Source organism: Mytilus galloprovincialis, chromosome 10, assembly GCF_965363235.1.
Source record: "Mytilus galloprovincialis chromosome 10, xbMytGall1.hap1.1, whole genome shotgun sequence".
NCBI lineage: Eukaryota > Metazoa > Mollusca > Bivalvia > Mytilida > Mytilidae > Mytilus > Mytilus galloprovincialis.
Window position 1 is genome coordinate 57,336,755 of NC_134847.1, and position 20,940 is coordinate 57,357,694.

Below are 20,940 nucleotides of genomic sequence, written 5' to 3' on the forward strand. Positions count from 1 at the left end.
AAAATATTTTTTCTTGTTTATGTGAATCTTTCTTCTTTTCTTTGTATCAGCTTCCTGATATATCATGAATATCCCTTAACGAGTAAATTGTATTACCTTTAAGGCATCCCAGTGCGAACGTCTCTGAAAGCACCCAACGTTCAGCAACAAAAGAAATAATATCTTGATGGGCCATATTTTTTTTAAGATAAAATTGTGTCAGCTTAATATATTTTTTATTTATAAATGTCACTCTCAATGTTAAATAATTAATTTAATCAATTCAAAATCGTGTTTTCTTTAAAAAAATTAACTAAAAGATAGTCGTATTCTTTCAATAATATTTTTCGATTAACGGTTTCTACAGTGTGCTAATGTTGATGGCGGAAGTGAATTTCACCTGTATTGTGGGAAATTATTAGGCACGAAATTCAAATAGCATGGCTACAAATGATGACAGCCTGCTGGATAGTCCTAGATTTTCAGGTTTTCAAAGATCGATTCCATGGAGAGCGTCAAAAGCCCATATTGGTAAAATACTGCAAATACTGCACAAAATGTTTAAACGCGTCTCGGTCAGGAATTTACATCCCCTCCTGAAAAACTTTTATTGTCCACGACAAGTCACAAGGTGACGCATCTTTTGGAGGATTTTGTTCACTATCCCAATTTCCTCGACAGTCACCTGTACAGTTATTCATTTTGTTCCCCAATATAGCATTGAAAAAGGGTTATGATTTCTAACATAAGTATATTATAACACCAAAAATAAAAGAAAATCCCGAGAAATGGAGATATCAGCCCCTCTTTTTCTGTGGTACTCAACAATCATGAGAAGACAGTTTTTCTGTAGCTTTAAAACTCATTAGTTGAGATACCCATTTTATACGGTATTAAGGACTCGCTTATCCTCAATGTTCATCAATTTCACACTTCATTTGAGGGTCGTGATGGGGGTACGTAACGGTTACCTTCATGATGAATAATAGTGAAAATTCTTGTGACATGACGTTAAAGGGAAAATTCACGATTTTTTACTTATGGTTTAAATATGTTCATTATGACATAATATATATATTCACAAAGTTTTATCGCTATATGTGCAGTAATAAAGGAGAAATTCAATAATTAATGAAAAAATATCAACTACTTCCTGTAGGTCGTGACGTTTTCTCCTGATTTTTGCATGCCGGGATTTAAAATACAATCATTAAAAGTCTTGGTTTTTAATCATATTTTAACGTAATCGTAAGCGCGCCGATGACTTATGCTTTATCTAATAACCATCCGATAATAAGAAGATAAAACGCACAGACGTTCAATTGTACTCATTCGTGAGATAAATTATCTATGTTAAACGTATATATTCGAATTATTTTTGTAGACAACACAATAAGTTATAAATTTATTTTTAATAAATGCATTTTCGGACTGATAAGGTGAACAAATTAAAGTACAATAATCTGTAAAGACAATATGTTGGTGTACTATTATTGACCTTTTACTATCTCTGCTATGGCTAGGTTTTTACGATGTGTGTATTCACGGTTCTGTGGCAATACTCGTAGATGGCTTGTTGAAAGGTAAATTGTTATTTGCACTTCGGTATTTTACCACGCCTCTAGGGCACACCTTGCCAGGTGTGACTGTCTATTCGGATCAGTGGTAGCATTTAATACACACATTAAAAATACATATTCAAGTTGGTGACAAATAAAAATTGGTCGCCGTGGAATTATTTAATTATATTTGGTGCTATTATTTATTTGAATTCAAATAAGTTAATTTACTAAGAAATACACAATTTTCGGTTAAAGACGGGAAACTTAATTCATATGTCAGAATGAAATGATATACAAGTCTTGTCCTTGATTTATGTCTCATAAAAAAGGGGGACTTAGAAATTAGAAATAGCTTTACTAAATCATTTTTATTTGTCTTTATTAGGCGAAAAAATGTACGAGAACACTTACAGTTAGACTTTTGAAAGCCATGTATTAATTAATATATGAAACTATCTGAAGATAACTCTACCGAAGCGGAATATAATATGTACGAATAAAGAAAAAAATATTTTTGTAATGGAATCGAAAAATTACGAATAGATATTCTTTTCAAGTGTGATAAACGTCAACCAAATTTATTCATAATGGGGAACGTCCTTATTAAAATCTGAGACAACTATAATAATCGTCGTCTCCCAACGTATATATATACTTAAATAACTATTTGATCAACGATGTTTAAAATTAAAAGACAACGAATTTAATGTTATCTTTCCCTATTTTTGAATGTTATTATAAGTCTGTTCAACTTGCAAGAATACCCCTAAAGCGGACAAATATCCGACAAGCAGTTTATTCTTTAAATTGCTGTCATTGAATATCAAGAAAGAAAATAAATCCCGAAATTGATACTCAATAGTTTTCCTAGAAAATATTCACATTCCTTGGTGATTATTAGTGTACGTCCAGTTGCATATATTTTACATGAATGTTGGAACAATTGTGATGATGACGAATTTCGTCCTTTATTCGAGAACAATTTAATTGATATATAAATCTGTGAGTTTACTATGTTCTTAACTTCGATGAACCAAAGCAAGTTATAAATTGACCTGTATTTAAATCAAATTGTTTCTTTTTTTTCTTCTTCTTCTTTTGGTATACAATAGTCTATCGAATTCGTTGATTACATACTGTTGGCATACATGGACTAGTCTATTTACAAAACTTTTACCACAATTTACACAAAATGTATGTTTCTTTCTTATGTTACATGTATACATATTTTAAATTGCGATACTGACTATAGTTCCGTAACTTTCTACCAGGCGTATGTATACACGAATCGTCGACAAGTGCGCACATTTTTTTAGATCAATAATTCTGGTATGTTCCAATCTGTCCTAAACTATTGACAACGAGTATATATTACATTTTCCCAAATTAACCCTTGGAAAAATATGTAAATAGATTTGTATTTCTTCAATTATTTTTTTTTGTATTATTTTTTTTTTATAAATAATATTCTTTACACCAGAAATGTTATTTATAAACAAGCGTACGAGTTCAGTAATGACTAGTATATTATATCACTTTCGGACACGCAAGACAAAAATGTATATTATACATGCACCTGATAGTTCAAAATGGAAAGTTATAAGTAACGGTCGTGTACACTGATCAATACCTACAGAAGTGAAACGATGCATGAACTTGCAAGCCCGCCGGACAGGAAATCGATTGAATACCTGGACGTGTCACCTTACACCCCTTCCAATACCTTTGGGAGTAATACCTTTAGCCATGCTGGTGATCAGATAAGGGAAGATCCGAATTTATTTAAATAAAGTTTATTACTTGAAAGAATTATGAACGAATTAGATTTTCGAAAACAATTTCCACGGAACACTTATTTATCATTTTATGATTTGAACTTTGACTTTTTAACTAATTACAATATTATCAGTTTAAAAATAACAGACTATATGGTTATTTAAAAATATAAGACCATTTTCCGTATCAAGTTAGTCAGTCAGATAAAACAACCGTACGATTGACAAGATATCGACAAGCAATTACGACTACGTCGTTTACTGTAGTTTTGTTCCTTTGTGGTTTATTGACATATCAGGATTTTTCATCGGAGAAGGTGACAAGATGGCGGAGAGTAGAGAACTGATACTCAAAATTTAAAATCGATGGTGATCTCTTATTTAGCGGAATAAAACTTTAATATTTATAAATTTGAGCATTTTTATACAGAATGGACATAATATCAATTTTTGATTTTTTTGCGAAGTTTCCCTTTAATGGTAATTTTTGGTGCATGACAATGAAATATACACTTTCTTTAAGACGAAAAAAAATGACTGATTCGTCCGATTTTGACTAATCATTTGAATTTTATCCAAAAATTTCGATAACGATAATTATTTAAAACCTAAGAGAAATCATGATAAGGATATTAGGATGATAGACAGTAAAATTTTAACCAATTTGACGCAAACAGTATCCTTAAATGGGGAACGGGCCGTGGGGAACAGTATATCTTACAGGAAATGAATCTAATAGGCTTTTTAGTATACACATGCAATAATGATAACAACACAGACTCCATGAGACTTTACAATATTTATGGATATTCGTGGCGTCTTACTAAAAACTATTTGAATTTCTCTATAAATTAACCGCAGAATTCTAATTGTAAATAAATACAAGTTTTTAAGAACCATCCGCTACTGACAGTGACTATATCTAAAGTGCACTTCAATGGCAAGAAAGTATATGGTTGACACCTACAAAATTGTTTTACCTTCAAGGTCTTCCATGCTATTTTCAATTATGTGCCAGATATCAAAAACCTATAAATAAGGATAGATAGGTTTCTATAATAATGTATCTTAATATATTTAATTCTCACATTTACATAAATATCACACTCGAAAATGAAATGATATTCATCTTCGATTACATTTTTATCACACAGACTAAGTACAGACACGTTCATTTCTGGAAATATTTAAGTATCTTAATGTTTCTACATTGAGTGAATATGAATTGATTCTATATTTAGTTATATATGACTGGTATAAACTGATCAATGGTCGATTCAAAGAAAATTGCAGAGTATGTCCATTATGTATATATATGTTTTGATACAAAATACATTTTGAAGTATTTTTAAAAAAAATGACAAGCCTACAGCTTTATAATTATCAAAAATTCTATTTTGAAATTCATGTAAAAATAATTGACTATTTCCAACACTTTGTGCTAACCATATATCATTAAATCCATATCTGTTTAGTCCGTCTCATAGATCAAGGTCACATGAAGGTCATGATGATGTGCAGGTTTCAGTATGCAGTTCACTGTGTTATGTTAAAAAATACTGGAATATTATACGCATTGTAAACCAGCTTCAAATATACAAAAAGTCATGGACCAAGCAATGTTTAATGAATAAAATGTCACAAGCTTGTATACATAATGACACTTAAGTGTATCAAAAATGATGCCTTATCTCTCTTACTAGCTGCAGTCTTCATTGCATTTCAGACAGATATCCATACCTCTGAAGAAATGCTTTTCAAGGAAAATTATTCTTCCTAAACCAAAATGCAATTTTAGAAATATTACAATATTTAATATCAATGAATATAGGCTTTTCAGATATATGAGGCTGATTTAGTGTAAAGACATCTGACGTTTGCAGCATGTCTTTTACATGTTTGTATTTTAAAACAGTATTGTCATTATCTCAAATTTTCCAAATGCAGTAATGTATATTTTTCTTGTCATCAAAATTGATATATCTTATCACTGTGTTTGTATGGTAATACATATATGAATTGCTGTACTATCTTGTCTTTTTCTGGTTTATTGCTCATCAAGATTCAAGATTTTATTGTACACTCTGACAGTTTACACTGTTACAAGAGGCAGATATACATAATATACAGCTTGACAGAAGTGGTATAATAACAGAACAAAACTGAAATAAACATATATACATTTCAATTTAATATAAGTCATCAAACACACCGTATCATACGGTTGTTTAACACGTGATTTAAACGATCCAAACAAATACACATATCATGGCATATATATATATATATATATATATATATATATATATATATCATATGATTAATTGGATTATAACACACAACTTGAATTAGGTAAGTACTAAACAGTTTCTTTTATCAAAAATACTTCATGATTTTTTGCAAAAATAATGCAACATTATTGAGCACTTTTATATTACAATAGTATAGCAAACCAAATAGCTTGTCCTCAGTTGGGTTAAAAAAATAGTATCTTGGTATATGTATTTTTCTAATTCTTTCAATGTTAGGGTTACAACATACTAGCAGATAATGAAATTCATTTCCTATTACACCCATGTCACATAATGTGCATATTCTGTCCACACAAGGTATATTTAACCATCTACCGGCTTCTATAGGGAATTTTAAATTTGAACATCGCAGTTTACTCAAGTGTACTCTGCCTTGTTTATTTAGTTTCATCAAGTAGCCTTCAAGACAGAAATCCCTTTTAAAAAATGATAAATAAAGTTCCCCTCTTGAGGCACTTTCAGCCATACTGTGCCATTTTTGTACAAATATGTCTTGTAAGATTTGTTTAACATAATATTTTATACTATTTTTACTAAGAATTTCTTGGCTATCCCATACATAGATAAGATAAGATACTTTATTTTCCAATTATGGGCCCCAAAGGGCATAAACATTACAACATCAATAATTTTTTCATAATACAATACAAACAATGAGATAAATAAAAAAAAAAAGTTAAACGAGAACTTTTTAAGTTCTTAAAGAATACGTAGATAAAGAATCTATAGTATGTTTTTTTTTTTAATACTAATGCATTTTATTGCAAGTGTGGTTGATATAGATAACAAACAAGTAGCCCAAAAAGAAAAAAAGAAAAATAGATATCCACATATGTATAGTACACAAAAAGTTGGATCAATTAAATATATAATAATTAGCCAAAAAGAAAGTAGAAATTAAACATGTCCATGACTCATCCTGTGTCAGCAGCAAATAGGAAAGCATTATGGTTTCCTAAAGGCAGCTGACACCAGGGGGCGATACCTTATGGGCCATAGGCATGTAAAATGTGTGTAATGATAAGCCAACATCATTCAGTATAGATTTCACATTTAATAACCGTTTTGATTGCATATTTCCTGAACAATTCATTTCATACAATAACTTATACATAATACTAGACAGTTTAGAATCATTCGAAAGTAATTTTACCCAAAAATTAAGTATACGTAATTTTACATGTATGTCTAGTGGATATCTACCTGTTTCGCCGTACACCATGAAGTTTGGCGTTGATCTTCGGACAGAGAGCACCTTCTTTAGGAATTGCAAGTGCACCGTTTCCAATATGTCTAATTTTTCATATCCCCAAATTTAGCTCCCGTATAAAAGTATAGGATCAATTAAAGAATCAAATAGCTTAAGCTGTAGATCTACTGGAATAGATATATTCCTAATCTTTCTATATAGAGCATAAAGTGCTTTTTGTCCTTGTTCTGCTAACTTCTTTTTTGTTATTACAAATTTCCCGTTTTGGTTTAAAAGCAAACCAAGATATGGGTACGACTCCACTCTTTCAATAATTGAACCATATAGTTTAAAATTATCAATCATAGCGTACTTTCTTTTGGAGAATACCATCACTTTAGTTTTTTCAACATTTACTGATAGTTTCCATATATTACAATATTGTTCAAATACATCTAAACACTTTTGCAATGCTGCTGCTGATTCAGCTAAAATTATTGTATCATCAGCATACAATAGTATAAATAACAACAAAAACGTATTTAGGTGTTCAAGAGTTTTTTGTGATACGGTTTGGAGTCCAGATATACCATTTTCACTGAAAAAAGTCTCAAGGTCCGAGAGAAATACAGAAAATAAGAAAGGAGATAAATTTTCCCCTTGACGAACACCAACTTCACAAGGAAAAAACCCTGATAACTCACCCCCCTTTTTGATACAAGACTTGATATTGCCATACATCTTATAAATAACTTTAAATATATTTCCCGTGATATTACAATTTATAAGTTTTTTCCAAAGTCCCACCCTCCAAACAGTATCAAATGCTTTCTTGAAATCTATGAAAGTACAGAAAAGTTTCTTATTGTTATAAAAATAGAATTCTATCAAAACATGTAGTATAAATATATTGTCATTCGTACTATATCCTTCTCTAAATCTGGCTTGTGCCTTTGGTATAGTTTCTATCAGTTCAGCATACTTTGTCAACCTACTATTACAATGTAAGTACTGCTGTAAAAAGTTTACCAAGTGAGGACACTAATGTTATACCTCTATACGAATCTGGGTTGTTAAGATCGCCCTTGTTTTTATATATAGCAATAATTATTCCAACCGTCCAGATTTGAGGAACTACACCAGTATCCAAATCATATTAAAAATCTCTCTATACATAGGCAAAGTAGCATTAATGGTTGATTTAATATACTCATTAATGACCTTATCAAACCCAGGGGCCTTGCTGTTTTTTAAATTTTTCACAGCATTCAAAATTTCTTCGTTTGAAACTTCACCATTGAGTATATTATTTACAAAATCATCATCACAGTTTGGCAAGATAAATTCGTCATCATCATCATCTGGATGTTTATCAATGTTCAAATTTTTAAAATACACATACAAGTTATCGAGATCAATTTCATCTCTTTTTGAAGTAGATTTATTCAAATTATTTAAAATATTCCAGAGCTCTCGAGGTTCGCCTTCAGATGCACTGCGCAAGTCTTTCTCTGCCTTAAACTGAAAGTCATTAAAAGCCTTGCCCATTGCAATCTTATAAGCCTTAGCGCGATACTTCAAATCAGCTCGGGATTCGTCTGTTTTAGAGAGATAATGTTTTCTCTTTGACTTGTGAAATTCAGATCTCTTTTGATGACAAATTGTATCAAACCAGGGTTGAAACACCTTGTTTTGCCTATTCGGCTGGTTATATCAAACTACCTTATCACCAAAACAATTATGCGCTGAATCAATAAATATGCTGTTAAAAAAATCTACAAAATTGTCAATATCTGATTGAAACGTGTCACTTTCAACATTTAATGTGACAAGTTTATTGAACAAATCTTCAGTCGAGAGTTTGTCCTCAACCATGTTAACAAACTGATCTTTCATCTCATTGTTCCACCGAACAGGTATATTTACCGTGTTCGGAGTAGAATCATTGTTATGCAAATCAGTAGTAACACCTGTTGAGAATATAACATGTAACCTGCAATGAACATCTGAGTATAATGGGTCAAAGTCAATTACCTCGAATTCCGACAAAAGTGGAAACAGATCTGGCGATACAATACAATAATCAATAAGACTCGTCTGACTACTCGTAACACGACCAACCCCCTTATCTGAACCCACTCGTCCATTGCAAATAAACATGTTATTATTTTTGCAAAAACTTAATAGCTTTGATCCAAAAGTATTACATCTACCTGTATCCTCATTAGCTCTGTCTAATGGGATATCACACAATATCAGTTTTTGGAAGCTATGAAAATAATTATCTATTACATCTGCACCATCAAAGTTCAAAATTTGTGCTAAATCATCATTAGGAAATATAAAGTCTCTACCTGTGCCGCATCTGGCATTAAAGTCACCAATAAGGATAGTATGAATATTTTCCTCTTGAAAAAAAATGAGCTCATTTTCTACTTCATCAAATGCCTCTACAGAGGAATACCTAGAGTTTTCAGGAGGTATATAGACACAACCAAGTAAAAAATTTGGTTCATGTCTTAGGTTAAATTTCAGCCAAAGAACATACTCCGAATCAGTAGACAGGAAACTTAAGTGTGATTTTAATAAATTTTTAAACACAACAACAATCCCCCCAGATTTTCTGTCAAATTTTTTGCGGTTTTTGGAAAAATATTCATACCCTTTCGGAACATTTAAGATATCTAAATCATCAGTTTTTGATTCACAAAATACACAAATATCATAAGATTTTATGAGTTCCTGAACTTCATGGTAATTAAGCTTTTTTTTAAGTCCACATACATTTAGACAAGATAATTTAATCTGAGATGACTGTCCTCTTGTGTGCCTGTCCTATCCATGAATGATAACAGTTCTATCAAATAACAAAGAACAGATCATTATTGATATCACCCTGTTGATAACAATATTTGTTATAAATTATTTTATCATGTTTATTTTTTTCATATCATGTGGATAGGCAACTGTACATCCAAACCAATGAGAAAAAACACAAACCATATTGTCAGCTATAAAGGTTGCACTTTGTAAATACAGCTGTTTCTCAAAACACGCCTCTTTTGGGGAGTAATTGAATATTCATAGAAAATTGATTTTGTTTACATACTGGTTCCCAGTTATGCTCTCTGTGTTCCATATCGCAGAGACAGAACTTGGGAATGTTACCAGTAAATAAACACGTGCATATTGTTTACATTGAAATCTGTGGTAACCTTTCATTCGAGGTAGGGGTCGTTAAAAAAATTAGTGTAAGTTTAAACTCTGAGAAGTTCAGGGCATATAAACGTTGAAAATATGCCGCACAGCCCTATATTTTGACCTTTGAAAAAAATTGTGGTGCATATGAACTTTTAATTCTAGGATAAGATTTTTTTCAAAACTTCATAGTAAAAGTGGTACAGTTTTAGCCGTAAAAGGAGTTCCTATGGGAAATTGCATTGTCAATATTTACAGAAATGCAACCTATATAGGGTGAAAAAGGGGAACATTCAGAATTTAACCAAATTTGCTTTATTTCACAGATGTTAAAGAAATTAACTGAAATAAGAAGTTTTATAAATATTTAATGAAGATTGATAGAATCCTGGGCCTTAAATATGATGACTCAGCATAAATTCACAGGTCACAGTATGCATAGTTTACTGAAAGTCCTGGATACAAAATTAAATCATAATATTTGCATATTTGTAAGTTAAATTGTTAAGAAGTGCTTATATTTACTCTTCGCAGTCATTGAAACTCATAGATCCTTCCTGAATATTATTTATGGGGTATTTGTGTCCTTTCGATAACCCAAAAGTAAGCCGCAACACCTAAGTCTGCTTTTTTGTCACCACGGCATAATAAATACAAGCTAGAAAAACAAAAATATCTCAAGAAAACTTACAATAGTGTGTTCTATCCTGAATATGTAATAAATATTCCAAATTGCTAGAAACAGCAGAATGATTTAGGAAATTTGAGGCCCCAGGGGCAAAATACATAGAAAATTGCCTACCCCCTGGGTCATAAAAACAAATAATTTAACTTGTAAATGCTATGATTTTATGGTTTTAAAGTTCTTGATATAGAAAACAATAACTATGCTTGGAAGTTATGCAAAAATCAGATGTTTGCAGTCATCTCTACAACATTTTAAGTGAATTTATATCTCAGACTGGTATCTGCATACATACAACTATTGCAAATATGGCTTTGTTTGAACACTTCTAGTATATATAGTAGCTAAATTGTGTCAGATATATGGTTACAGATGATACTGTTGTGACAAGAATTCTAAATTGACCATTTGAGGCAGAAAATGTGTTCTTTAATTGACAAATAGGCATACAGTAAGATGTGGACTGGAGATAGAGGCTGGATTGGATACTTTATATAATCTTGAATGTTGTAATGATTGACTGCTAAACATTACATTGATGATATTCTGATATGCTTTCAATATGTTATCAAACCATTTTTAAACAGGTTCTAGGCATTTTTTATCAGAAAATATGCAAATAGGGTAAGCTGGCAATAATTAAAGTCTTGTTTTCAAATTCTTTAAAAAATTGAAACAGGGGAGGGGGTAAAAAATGTATAGTAAAAAAAAACTTAGAGTATACACAGTGATTTCTTTAAGACTTTAATTCTGATAAATGAGTATTAATGTGAGAAAAACTGATTTTAGAGAGTTTTCTATTTGAATAAATGTCTGTACAGGTTGCACTTTGTAAATACAGCTGTTTCTCAAAACACGCCTCTTTTGGGGAGTAATTGAATATTCATAGAAAATTGATTTTGTTTACATACTGGTTCCCAATTATGCTCTCTGTGTTCCATATCGCAGAGACAGAACTTGGGAATGTTACCAGTAAATAAACACGTGCATATTGTTTACATTGAAATCTGTGGTAACCTTTCATTCGAGGTAGGGGTCGTTAAAAAAATTAGTGTAAGTTTAAACTCTGAGAAGTTCAGGGCATATAAACGTTGAAAATATGCCGCACAGCCCTATATTTTGACCTTTGAAAAAAATTGTGGTGCATATGAACTTTTAATTCTAGGATAAGATTTTTTTCAAAACTTCATAGTAAAAGTGGTACAGTTTTAGCCGTAAAAGGAGTTCCTATGGGAAATTGCATTGTCAATATTTACAGAAATGCAACCTATAAGACCCGGATATGTAAAATATAAATAATTGATAATAAATAAAGCTAACAGTCTGATTATAACAAAACATTTTTTTTTTTTAAAAACAAATGGACAGACATAGTCAACGACAACCACTGAACTACAGGCCCTGACTTGAAACAGGCACATTCAGAATGGGGCAGTCCTAAACAGGTTTGAAGGCGCTTACTCTCCTCTAATCTAGGACATTGTTGTAACATTACAATTTAAGAACAAACTGTAAAAAATAGGGCTTAACTCCTTAGATCGATACAAAGCAGAAAAACATCTATCAAAAACCGAGACTGGATTTGGCAGGGTATTATTTATACATCCCTCACAACAAAAAAAAACACAAAGTACAGATCTGAGCAAACTTGCAGTTACTGACAACTAATTCAAAGCAATAAACAACTAATTCTATAACAAAAGTACTAATTGGTACACATCAAACATCAACTGGATTTAGTCTAAAGACATCATTTTATATACTGTAAGTTCGGAAATTATTGCATGCATTTATTATTGCCATTTTGTCATTTTAAACTAAAATGGGATTTTCATTTTTTTGTGATATTGAGAAAAATCATGTTTAATTCAAAATCAAAAATCAAAATGTGAGTTTAAATATTTTTGATATATAACCGTGTTGCATTTTTCACAATAATAAAAACACCACAATAATTTCTGAATTAACAGAACTGTTAGACCGTTTGTATTTTTGTTTTATAACAAAGTTTAAAAACATTGACTCTTTTTTAGTTGAATGGGAGAAATAAATATAAGTTTATTTTTCATTTCCCCTGATGGTGAAAAAATCCTTTGGTCTTTTTTTTTTTTTGTGGCACCTATTAATGCATTTTATAATGGTTCAGCAATTATCTGTAGGTTTTGTTCTAAATTTCAAAGAGAGATATCCAAGATAAAAAAAGATAATACTAGCAACATGTTCTTGAAGGAATCACATCATCAAATCTCAAAATGGTGTAACTTGATACATACTTTTATTATAAATCTAATGATTGAGCTCCTTAGTAAATTCAAGTAAGATAATAACATTTACTCAGTTTCAGTAGTTATTTTTTCAAGCTCAATTTGTTTGCTCTATTTAGTATTGAAAGATGAAATTTACATCTCATAAATTTACCCATATCACTATATTTATCTGATGGTTTTTTGTATCATTGTTGAAGGCTGTACATTTTTTTAATAATATTTGTTTCATATTTTAATTATTTTTTTTATTTTTTTATCGATTTCAGTATAAAAACAATATACGTATAGTGTCTTGAAATATGAAATTTATTTGTATTCGGCACGAAACAGGGGAAATGCTCGGTATAACCTCGCATTTCCCCCGTTTCTAAGCCTCATACAAATAATTTTCATATTTCAAGACACTATACGTATATTGTCTAAATATTTGCCGTTGGATAGTTGTGACTTACTTTTCTCATCTACAATCACACCCTATCTTCTTATTAGACAGTTTCAAGATTTGTATTTTTAATGACTGTTATACCCCCATCAATTTTAATCATTGAGTTATATATTGGCATCCTTAAACTGTAGACAATGTGGCATCAAACCACATTACAAATTGCAGGTCAATATCAATAAAAATCATGAAAATAGCAACACAAAATAATCACTTGATCAACAAAGCTTATAAGTTAGGCAAATAAAGGTCAAATTCAGAATAAATGAAAAAACAATTAAAAGATAAAAACTACATTAAAACAGTAGCTAGTTGTTCAAAGTGTTTTATTATAATATCACAATAAGTTGAATAGAAAGTTGTTTAAAAATTTATATTGAAATTGTTTTAATTATAGCATTATAAAAAATAATGTAACTTATTTAATTTGAATTCAAGATTGATGACAGGAACACATAATTGAGTCTATGAGACTTCTTGATTTCTTGAAACATCTAAAAATAAAAATAATATTAAAGTCTACTTTCATGACTTGATATAATTTAACTAAATAGAATAATGTAAAAACCTTTTTTTCTCCTTGTGAAGTGTAGAAAAAATTTAACTTCTTTTTCAGACAATATTGTTATTAAAAGGAAATAATTAAAACCCCACAAATTCATGTATTTACAAGTTCAATAATTTGATGACACTTATGTTAATTGTAGTGATTAGATAATTACATTGTAATAACTTCTGTTTTTACACCTGTCCAATACACTAGGTATTGTCTTTATTGTATGTCACAGGATACAGGTAATTATTCAGGTAATGTTTATTGTCAAACAAACAGTGGCACCTTCTGGCTCTAATATACAAACATTGTTTAAGGTGATAAAATTGTCCTTACAGAACATTAATTGTAACACCAGTAGACCCCTCTCAATACTCAGGTGACAAAATGTTTCCTGTCTCAATCTTTATATATAAAGGAAGTTTAAATTTAAATCATTTGTAAAAAGATTAAGAGAGACACTAAGATATTCACTAGATTATATATACAACAAAAGTTACAGTATGGTGCAGTCCATTCTTCAAGGTATTATATTTTTTTAAATCTTAGAACAATTATCAATACTTTCAAAGTTAAAACAAATAAATTTTTTTAATTTATTTAGAAAAAAAGAAAAAGAAATACAAAAAAGAGAGGTTAGAACATTTTGATAAAAATGATTTATATACTCAAGGACGTATAACTAACATACGTCCTTGATATACTGAAACAATACATACATTAGTTAAGTAAATACATTGATTTTTGAAATATTATTCAATATAAAAAATATTAATATTGTAACTTTTAATTGATATGTATAAATATCATGTTTTCAGTTATTTAGGCAAAATACCTACTTTCTGGATATTCAAATTAAAAACAATTTTTAAAAAAATTTAAGACTTACATTAATAACAACAAAAGTCTGAGAAGAACATTTTAAATTAAATACTTATAAAATAATAAACTACTCTTCTTGAGTAAAGATTTTATTAAGTAGACAATAAAGACCAATCAAGAAATAATTAGTTATTATAGTACCTGGGCACACTTTTTTAATTAATTTATTATCTAAAAACAACAGTCTGTTGACCCAAGCCTTATACCTCTATGTTTTTATTACAAAGTCCTCTAAAAGAGAAAATACTCTTGAAGTAAAGTAGGTGTTGTTTTAACTATTAAAACTGAGAAAGATTGTAAGTTTACTCAAAATGGTATATAAATAGGTGTCTTGCATTAGTCTAGACATTCAAAAATCCTTTTAACATTTTATACATAGATAATTCAAATCATTATATTGTTAACCATGACTAGAACTACTGGTACAGTGTCTCTCAATGCTCCTGGCCTCATCAATTCTTCAAGGAGAGGTAAACAAATGAGTTAAATATAACTAATAAATTTCATGTTAAACTTAAAAACTTGACAAAGATCTTTGAGTGAAAGTAAATAATTATTTAAAAAATTAAGATATTTATTTTTTATGTTATCAAAATTTTGAAAAAGCTAATCACCATTTTGTGTCTTGAAAATAGAGTTCATTTTCAGTTTATTTAACTTTATTTTGAAATGACATGTTAAATCCTACAAATGAAAAAATACAATCCTTAATGTTTATCAAAATATGATAACAGTAATTCTTACTTTATAGCACAATATTTCCAGCTGTTATAGAAAACTTATTTTAGTACTCATTACGTTAATCTTATTGTGTGACTATATCTGTTACATAAAACTATATGATCATAATATGATTTTTAGATGTTTGATATGATGTCAAATCCCTTTATGGTAATTCACAATGTTATAAATCTGACACTATAGTAAAGCAATATGCATTTAGGTCTACAAGTTTGCAAATATGTACTTTAAATATAATAACTAACTTATTATATATCTTTCAGGTCCATTTAGGGCAACACAGATATGGAACGAGATCATCGACCACCTCAAGGCCCGTGTAGAGCTGAAACGTCGTCGTATGAAGATGAAGACCTACGAGAACTGCTTCACTGGCCAAGATGCTGTTGATGTTGTTCTTACCTACCTCCTTAGTGAGAGGAACACCTTCAGTTCAGACCTCTCTAGAGAAAAGGCTATTAAGGTATGTCTTTATTTTTATATTTAAAATAAATATGGGTTACATTTGGCTAGAAATACATTTTAATTTAACATTAGAAACTAAAGCTGCTTATATGTTTATTTGGTATTTTTGACATCATTACATTACTATAAAGTTCTTCTTCACTCATAACACTTTTCTTGTGTCAGTTGTTAAAAGGGATGAATATAAATACTTTTAAAGATCTATTTACATTTTACTAAAATGATATAAAGAAATGCCAGTAAAACTTTTTTTATATTGAAATTCATTTGTACTTACAAAATTCAGGATTATATAAGATATAGCAAAAGTATGTGTAGATTTGGAAGCACATGAAACATCAATGATAAACAGCATTTTAAGGCTATTAATCATATGACTTAAGCAATGAAATAATTCTGAAAAGTAAGGTCAGATAAAAGAGTTAGAGTTATCTCCCTTTGAGAATAAATACCTGCAAAGATTTTATTATCTGATCATATTGTTTAATATGTCAGTAAAAAAAAAGAGTGATGAAAGAAATTAAAAATTTATTATTTTCTAAGAAACCTATCTGATATGTGAAAATAAATCATATGTACAATGTATACTATACAATAAAAGTGGTAAACTTGTGTTGATAATTTTGTCTTATATATTAAAATAATAAGAATTTAAAATTTTAAGTATTTTGTTTTATTTTTCAGCTTTGCCAGTCTTTGATGGATCGTCAGGTATTTTCACCAGTCAGTTCCCGTAACAGTGAGGTAAAGAAGTCCTTTGACGACAGTCAGCATAAGTTATACAGATTTGTTGGTTCCGACACAGAGAGTGAGACCAGTTCTACCATTGCCGAGTCCTCAGACGAAGACCAAGAGTGCTCCATCATGGAGGATGCCAGACGCAAAGATTTGAGTTTAAGGTTAGTAACATTATTATTGTTTATAGATATAAGAAGATGTGGTATGAGTGCCAATGAGACAACTCTCCATCCAAGTCACAATTTATAAAAGTAAACCATTATTAGTCTTAGTTTTATTAGAATGATTTTATTGAATTGTGATGGTTGCTTAATCACTGTTCTTCAAATTAAAAGAATAAGTTTAACTTGGCAAATATTTTTTTTCTTTCTCGTATCTGAAAGTAAAAAAATTACAAACATATATACAGGAATTAAGTAAAGGTACAAAACTGTGAAAATAAATAGAATTTTAAGTTTAGCAAAACAGCGCTTTACTATTTCATGTATGAAGGTTACTAAATAATACCAGAAGTCAAGTAATCACAAATTTATATCTTCAGTGACGATTTAACTGAAAGATTTTTCAATAAAATCCAAAATAATTTCATGAGCATGGTATCACGTTAACAAAACATTGATAAATTCTCATTGGTGCTTTAACAATTGGACAATCTTTATTAAACTTGACAGAAATATTTGATTATGTCTTACATATCCATTACATATTTATTTACTTTTTAGAATCAACCCCGACATGGAACCCGACTTGATCGCTGATGTCTTGTGTAACCCCATTGCTGTCAACAAACAGGGCCAAGTTCTTCAAGAAATCGTCAACCTCCAGATGTCACTCAAATCTCGTAGTCGTAGCTCTCTCAAGGCAGACAACTCACTCATAGAACGTAGTAGGCTGAAAGTAAAGACAGATTTTTCTCCTGATGGTAAATACCTTCTTTTTTTTTAAATCATAGCGAAAAAAAAACCTTTCATATATATAAGAAGATGTGGTATGAGTGCCAATGAGACAACTCTCCATTCAAATCACAATTTATAAAAGTAAACCATTATATATAATTAAAGAGATACAAGTTAGATGTATAAGAGACAATATCCGAATATACTCCATATGAAAAATAAACAATTGTTGCTACATTTATGTCTTCAGCTAATTCCAAAAAAAATCATAGCAATTGATAAAATTATATTTTTTTATCCATGTTGAAGACAGTTATTGTTATATGCAGTGATCAATTAAAACAAATTTTTGAGGGAAGAAAAATTTGCAATTACACAAAAATGTCTTAACTTGATTTAAGAACTAGTATTAATTTTTGTAATGACTTTCATTTTCATTTTTTTAAAGTAACTTTTAGTTGTAAAATACTATGATATGTATTAATGTTTTTTTTTCTCAGCAGAATTGTTCAATTTTAAGGTTTTTTTAACCACCCTCTGTATAGTGTTTTGATATAGTTATTTATCTTACAGCTTTAGAAGACCTTTGGAAGGAGGTTGCTCTCTGCCAGTTACTCACCATCGTAGATCTTCCATTCCTTGACGGTCTCCTCAACGAAGAAAAGTCTACCAAGAAACAGGTCCGCCAGAACCTCATCATCTCCAACGTCGTCTCCAAGCACTGGAACATCCCACTCACAGGTGTTAAAGATCCGTTCATGAAGACCGCCCTCAACTGTATAGAATGTCTACCGAACGGTATCTCTGTGTTAGAGAAAGACTTTGTACGTGAAGCAACACCAGGTTCCAAGGTTCAGTCCTGCTACGTTCTCAGCGAGCATTACACCAACGTCGACGAGCCACTTCTACCAGAGAGCTTCATTGATCTTCACCTTGCCATCCTGAACCTTGTACTACAACAGAAAGAACAGACTGCCATCGAAGCCCTTCGTCTCGACATGATCCTGTTACCCTGGCACACACGTGAGGAGCTCCACCGTCTGCTAAAGTTTATGTCTGCTGCTTCTGAAGAGTCCATTCAGATTGATGCTAAGGTATGTAGAAATAACATGGTAGATTAAGATTAATTAATAGATAAAAAAAGAAGATATGGTATGATTGCCAATGAGACAACTTTCCACAAGAGACCAAATGACAGAGAAATTTACATCTAAAGGTCACCGTACGTACGGCCTTCAACAATCAGCACATTAACTGAATATAATGAAATAAATTTATACAAAGAGATGAGTGAATTTCCTAAGCTCAATGCATTGAATATAATATTATTTGATATGCTAAATAACAAACTTATTTTTTTTTTTTTAAATGGACAAAAAATACTAGATGCTATTAGATCATTTACCTACCAAGAATAACAAATATTTTTTTGAGATTTTAAAAAAGTAACCTAAATAATGTTAGTTGAGTTTATACTATAATGACTACCTTACAAAATGATGGTGTTTTAGCAATGTTTATATTTATTTTATCAATTTCAGGAAAACAACGAGACCCTTATGTTGATGACCTTCACTGATGCCATCCTGAAGCACAAGGTCGTTGCCAACAAGTTAGCCAGGATCCTCATCCTCTTTATGGTACAGAATGTCAAGGCCATCTTCACCATACCCAAGGAGATCCGTGACCGTGTCAACTCTAGAATCGATGACCTTAAGACAGGGGAAATCTCACCAGTCAGAGGTAATTATGTGTTCTTTTTATTTGTGAATATAAATAGGATAATTGTACGTATAAAAATTAATTGCATTTCTTCTTATCACAAAATGAAAATAAAAAATACAAAGTAAATATGAAAATGAAAGAATTGAAAACAGTAAAAATAATTATTTTTAAATCTTCAATAAATCTACAACAAAATTTCAAACATCATATGATAGAATTGAGTTCAGAATAAATACAATTTCTACTGAGAGATTCACTGTTTACCCACTGTATTTGAAAATAGGCATCAGTTGTACTCAGTTGATAATCAGAATAGTTCTTAATAAAAAAGGGATATTTATTTTACTTTATTGTAATTATTTCTAATCTTAATCTTATAATAAAAACCTTTTTACATGATTTGTAATGTTTATCTTTTGTTCTTCAGATAATACCTACTGTACCCAGGTGACAGTTGTTGAGTACCAGAAACAGTCTGAGGTCTGCACCGAGAATGCTCTCGTCCAGATGATGAACTCCATCCTTGACGACACCAATCTTCATCTGAAAGACAAGAAACAGCGTCTACGACAGTTCCAGAAACATCATCCAGACCTCTACAACAAACACTTCAGTGGCATGCTGTGAATGTTCTCTAGTGTATTTGTGAACTAGTGTTATAACACTCTCCTCTCATACAGAAACAGTGCAATAATTGTATAATATTGTCTCCAAGACATTAATTTATTTGCAAATTGTATATAATACTCATAATTTGTATAGAATTTTATTTGTAAATATTGGTTATATGACTGATTTATTAGATGATCTTGTTATTTTCTGACAAATGTTTCTATTTTAAAGTGCCAAAATTTAATTGAACCATAATCAGTTTAGTTGCTAAGCAACAGTTTTGTGAATAAAACATTGTAAATATTTGATATAATGATATTACATGATTAATGATATAATCAAATAAAATACCTCATTAGAAATTCTGTGTTTTTTATCTTTGCTTGAATGCTGTCATTACCATCATTTTCAGTTTTATACAATATTACAAAATTTTCATTGTTGACAACCAATGTCAGGTCAAGGTCAATTTTTTTTCTGGTCTTGCAATTGTTATGGAAGAATAGGCATTAGTATTGCTTTCAAAATTTGTGTATTTTCATCAACAGTAGTTTTGGTGCATTAGCATTTGTGTATTTTCATCTGAAACCTAGACAGACCTAAAATTATATTTTTCCTGTTTCCCTGAAACTTTTACATTGCAATCTTCAACAATACATACTACATTGTAAAATATTTCAAGCTCTGAATTTCTTTTAGGCTAAATGAATACATTGTATGGAGGCTGTTAACATTCTATTATTTACACTGAAGATACTGAGGTAAACATACAATAAAAAAATGGAACAGCAATTACCTCAATGAAATATTATCAACAAAAAACAAAAACAGATACTAGTAAAAAATAACAACTATCAAATAATGCATACAAATACTTAAAGGAAGCCATAATAAGCTGTTATTAAAAGCTCTTCTATTG

General features: G+C 30.2%; 1 protein-coding gene across 3 annotated transcripts; it reads left to right on the plus strand.

The window, feature by feature from the left end:
* Positions 1–371: 371 nt before the first annotated feature.
* On the plus strand, positions 372–20,383 carry LOC143047930 (DEP domain-containing protein 7-like). 3 transcript variants are annotated; one of them, XM_076221282.1, is made up of 7 exons: positions 372–510; positions 15,849–16,048; positions 16,735–16,949; positions 17,511–17,710; positions 18,258–18,778; positions 19,226–19,427; positions 19,837–20,383. In XM_076221282.1, the coding sequence occupies exons 1-7, from the start codon at positions 420–422 to the stop codon at positions 20,034–20,036; spliced, it is 1,629 nt and encodes a 542-aa protein (XP_076077397.1). In that variant the 5' UTR covers positions 372–419; the 3' UTR covers positions 20,037–20,383. The 3 variants fall into 3 exon arrangements, with proteins under 3 accessions (XP_076077397.1, XP_076077399.1, XP_076077398.1); XM_076221284.1 differs by lacking the exon at positions 372–510 and adding an exon at positions 14,420–14,487; XM_076221283.1 differs by lacking the exon at positions 372–510 and adding an exon at positions 15,241–15,314.
* The last annotated feature ends 557 nt before the right edge of the window (positions 20,384–20,940 follow it).

Excerpts from the sequence above, each read along its gene's own strand:
- LOC143047930 (XM_076221282.1), top strand. The coding sequence starts at position 420 with ATGGCTACAAATGATGACAGCCTGCTGGATAGTCCTAGATTTTCAGGT. Across the intron at positions 16,049-16,734 it reads CTAGAGAAAAGGCTATTAAG|CTTTGCCAGTCTTTGATGGA; the intron begins GTATGTCTTTAT and ends TTTATTTTTCAG. Across the intron at positions 17,711-18,257 it reads GACAGATTTTTCTCCTGATG|CTTTAGAAGACCTTTGGAAG; the intron begins GTAAATACCTTC and ends TTTATCTTACAG.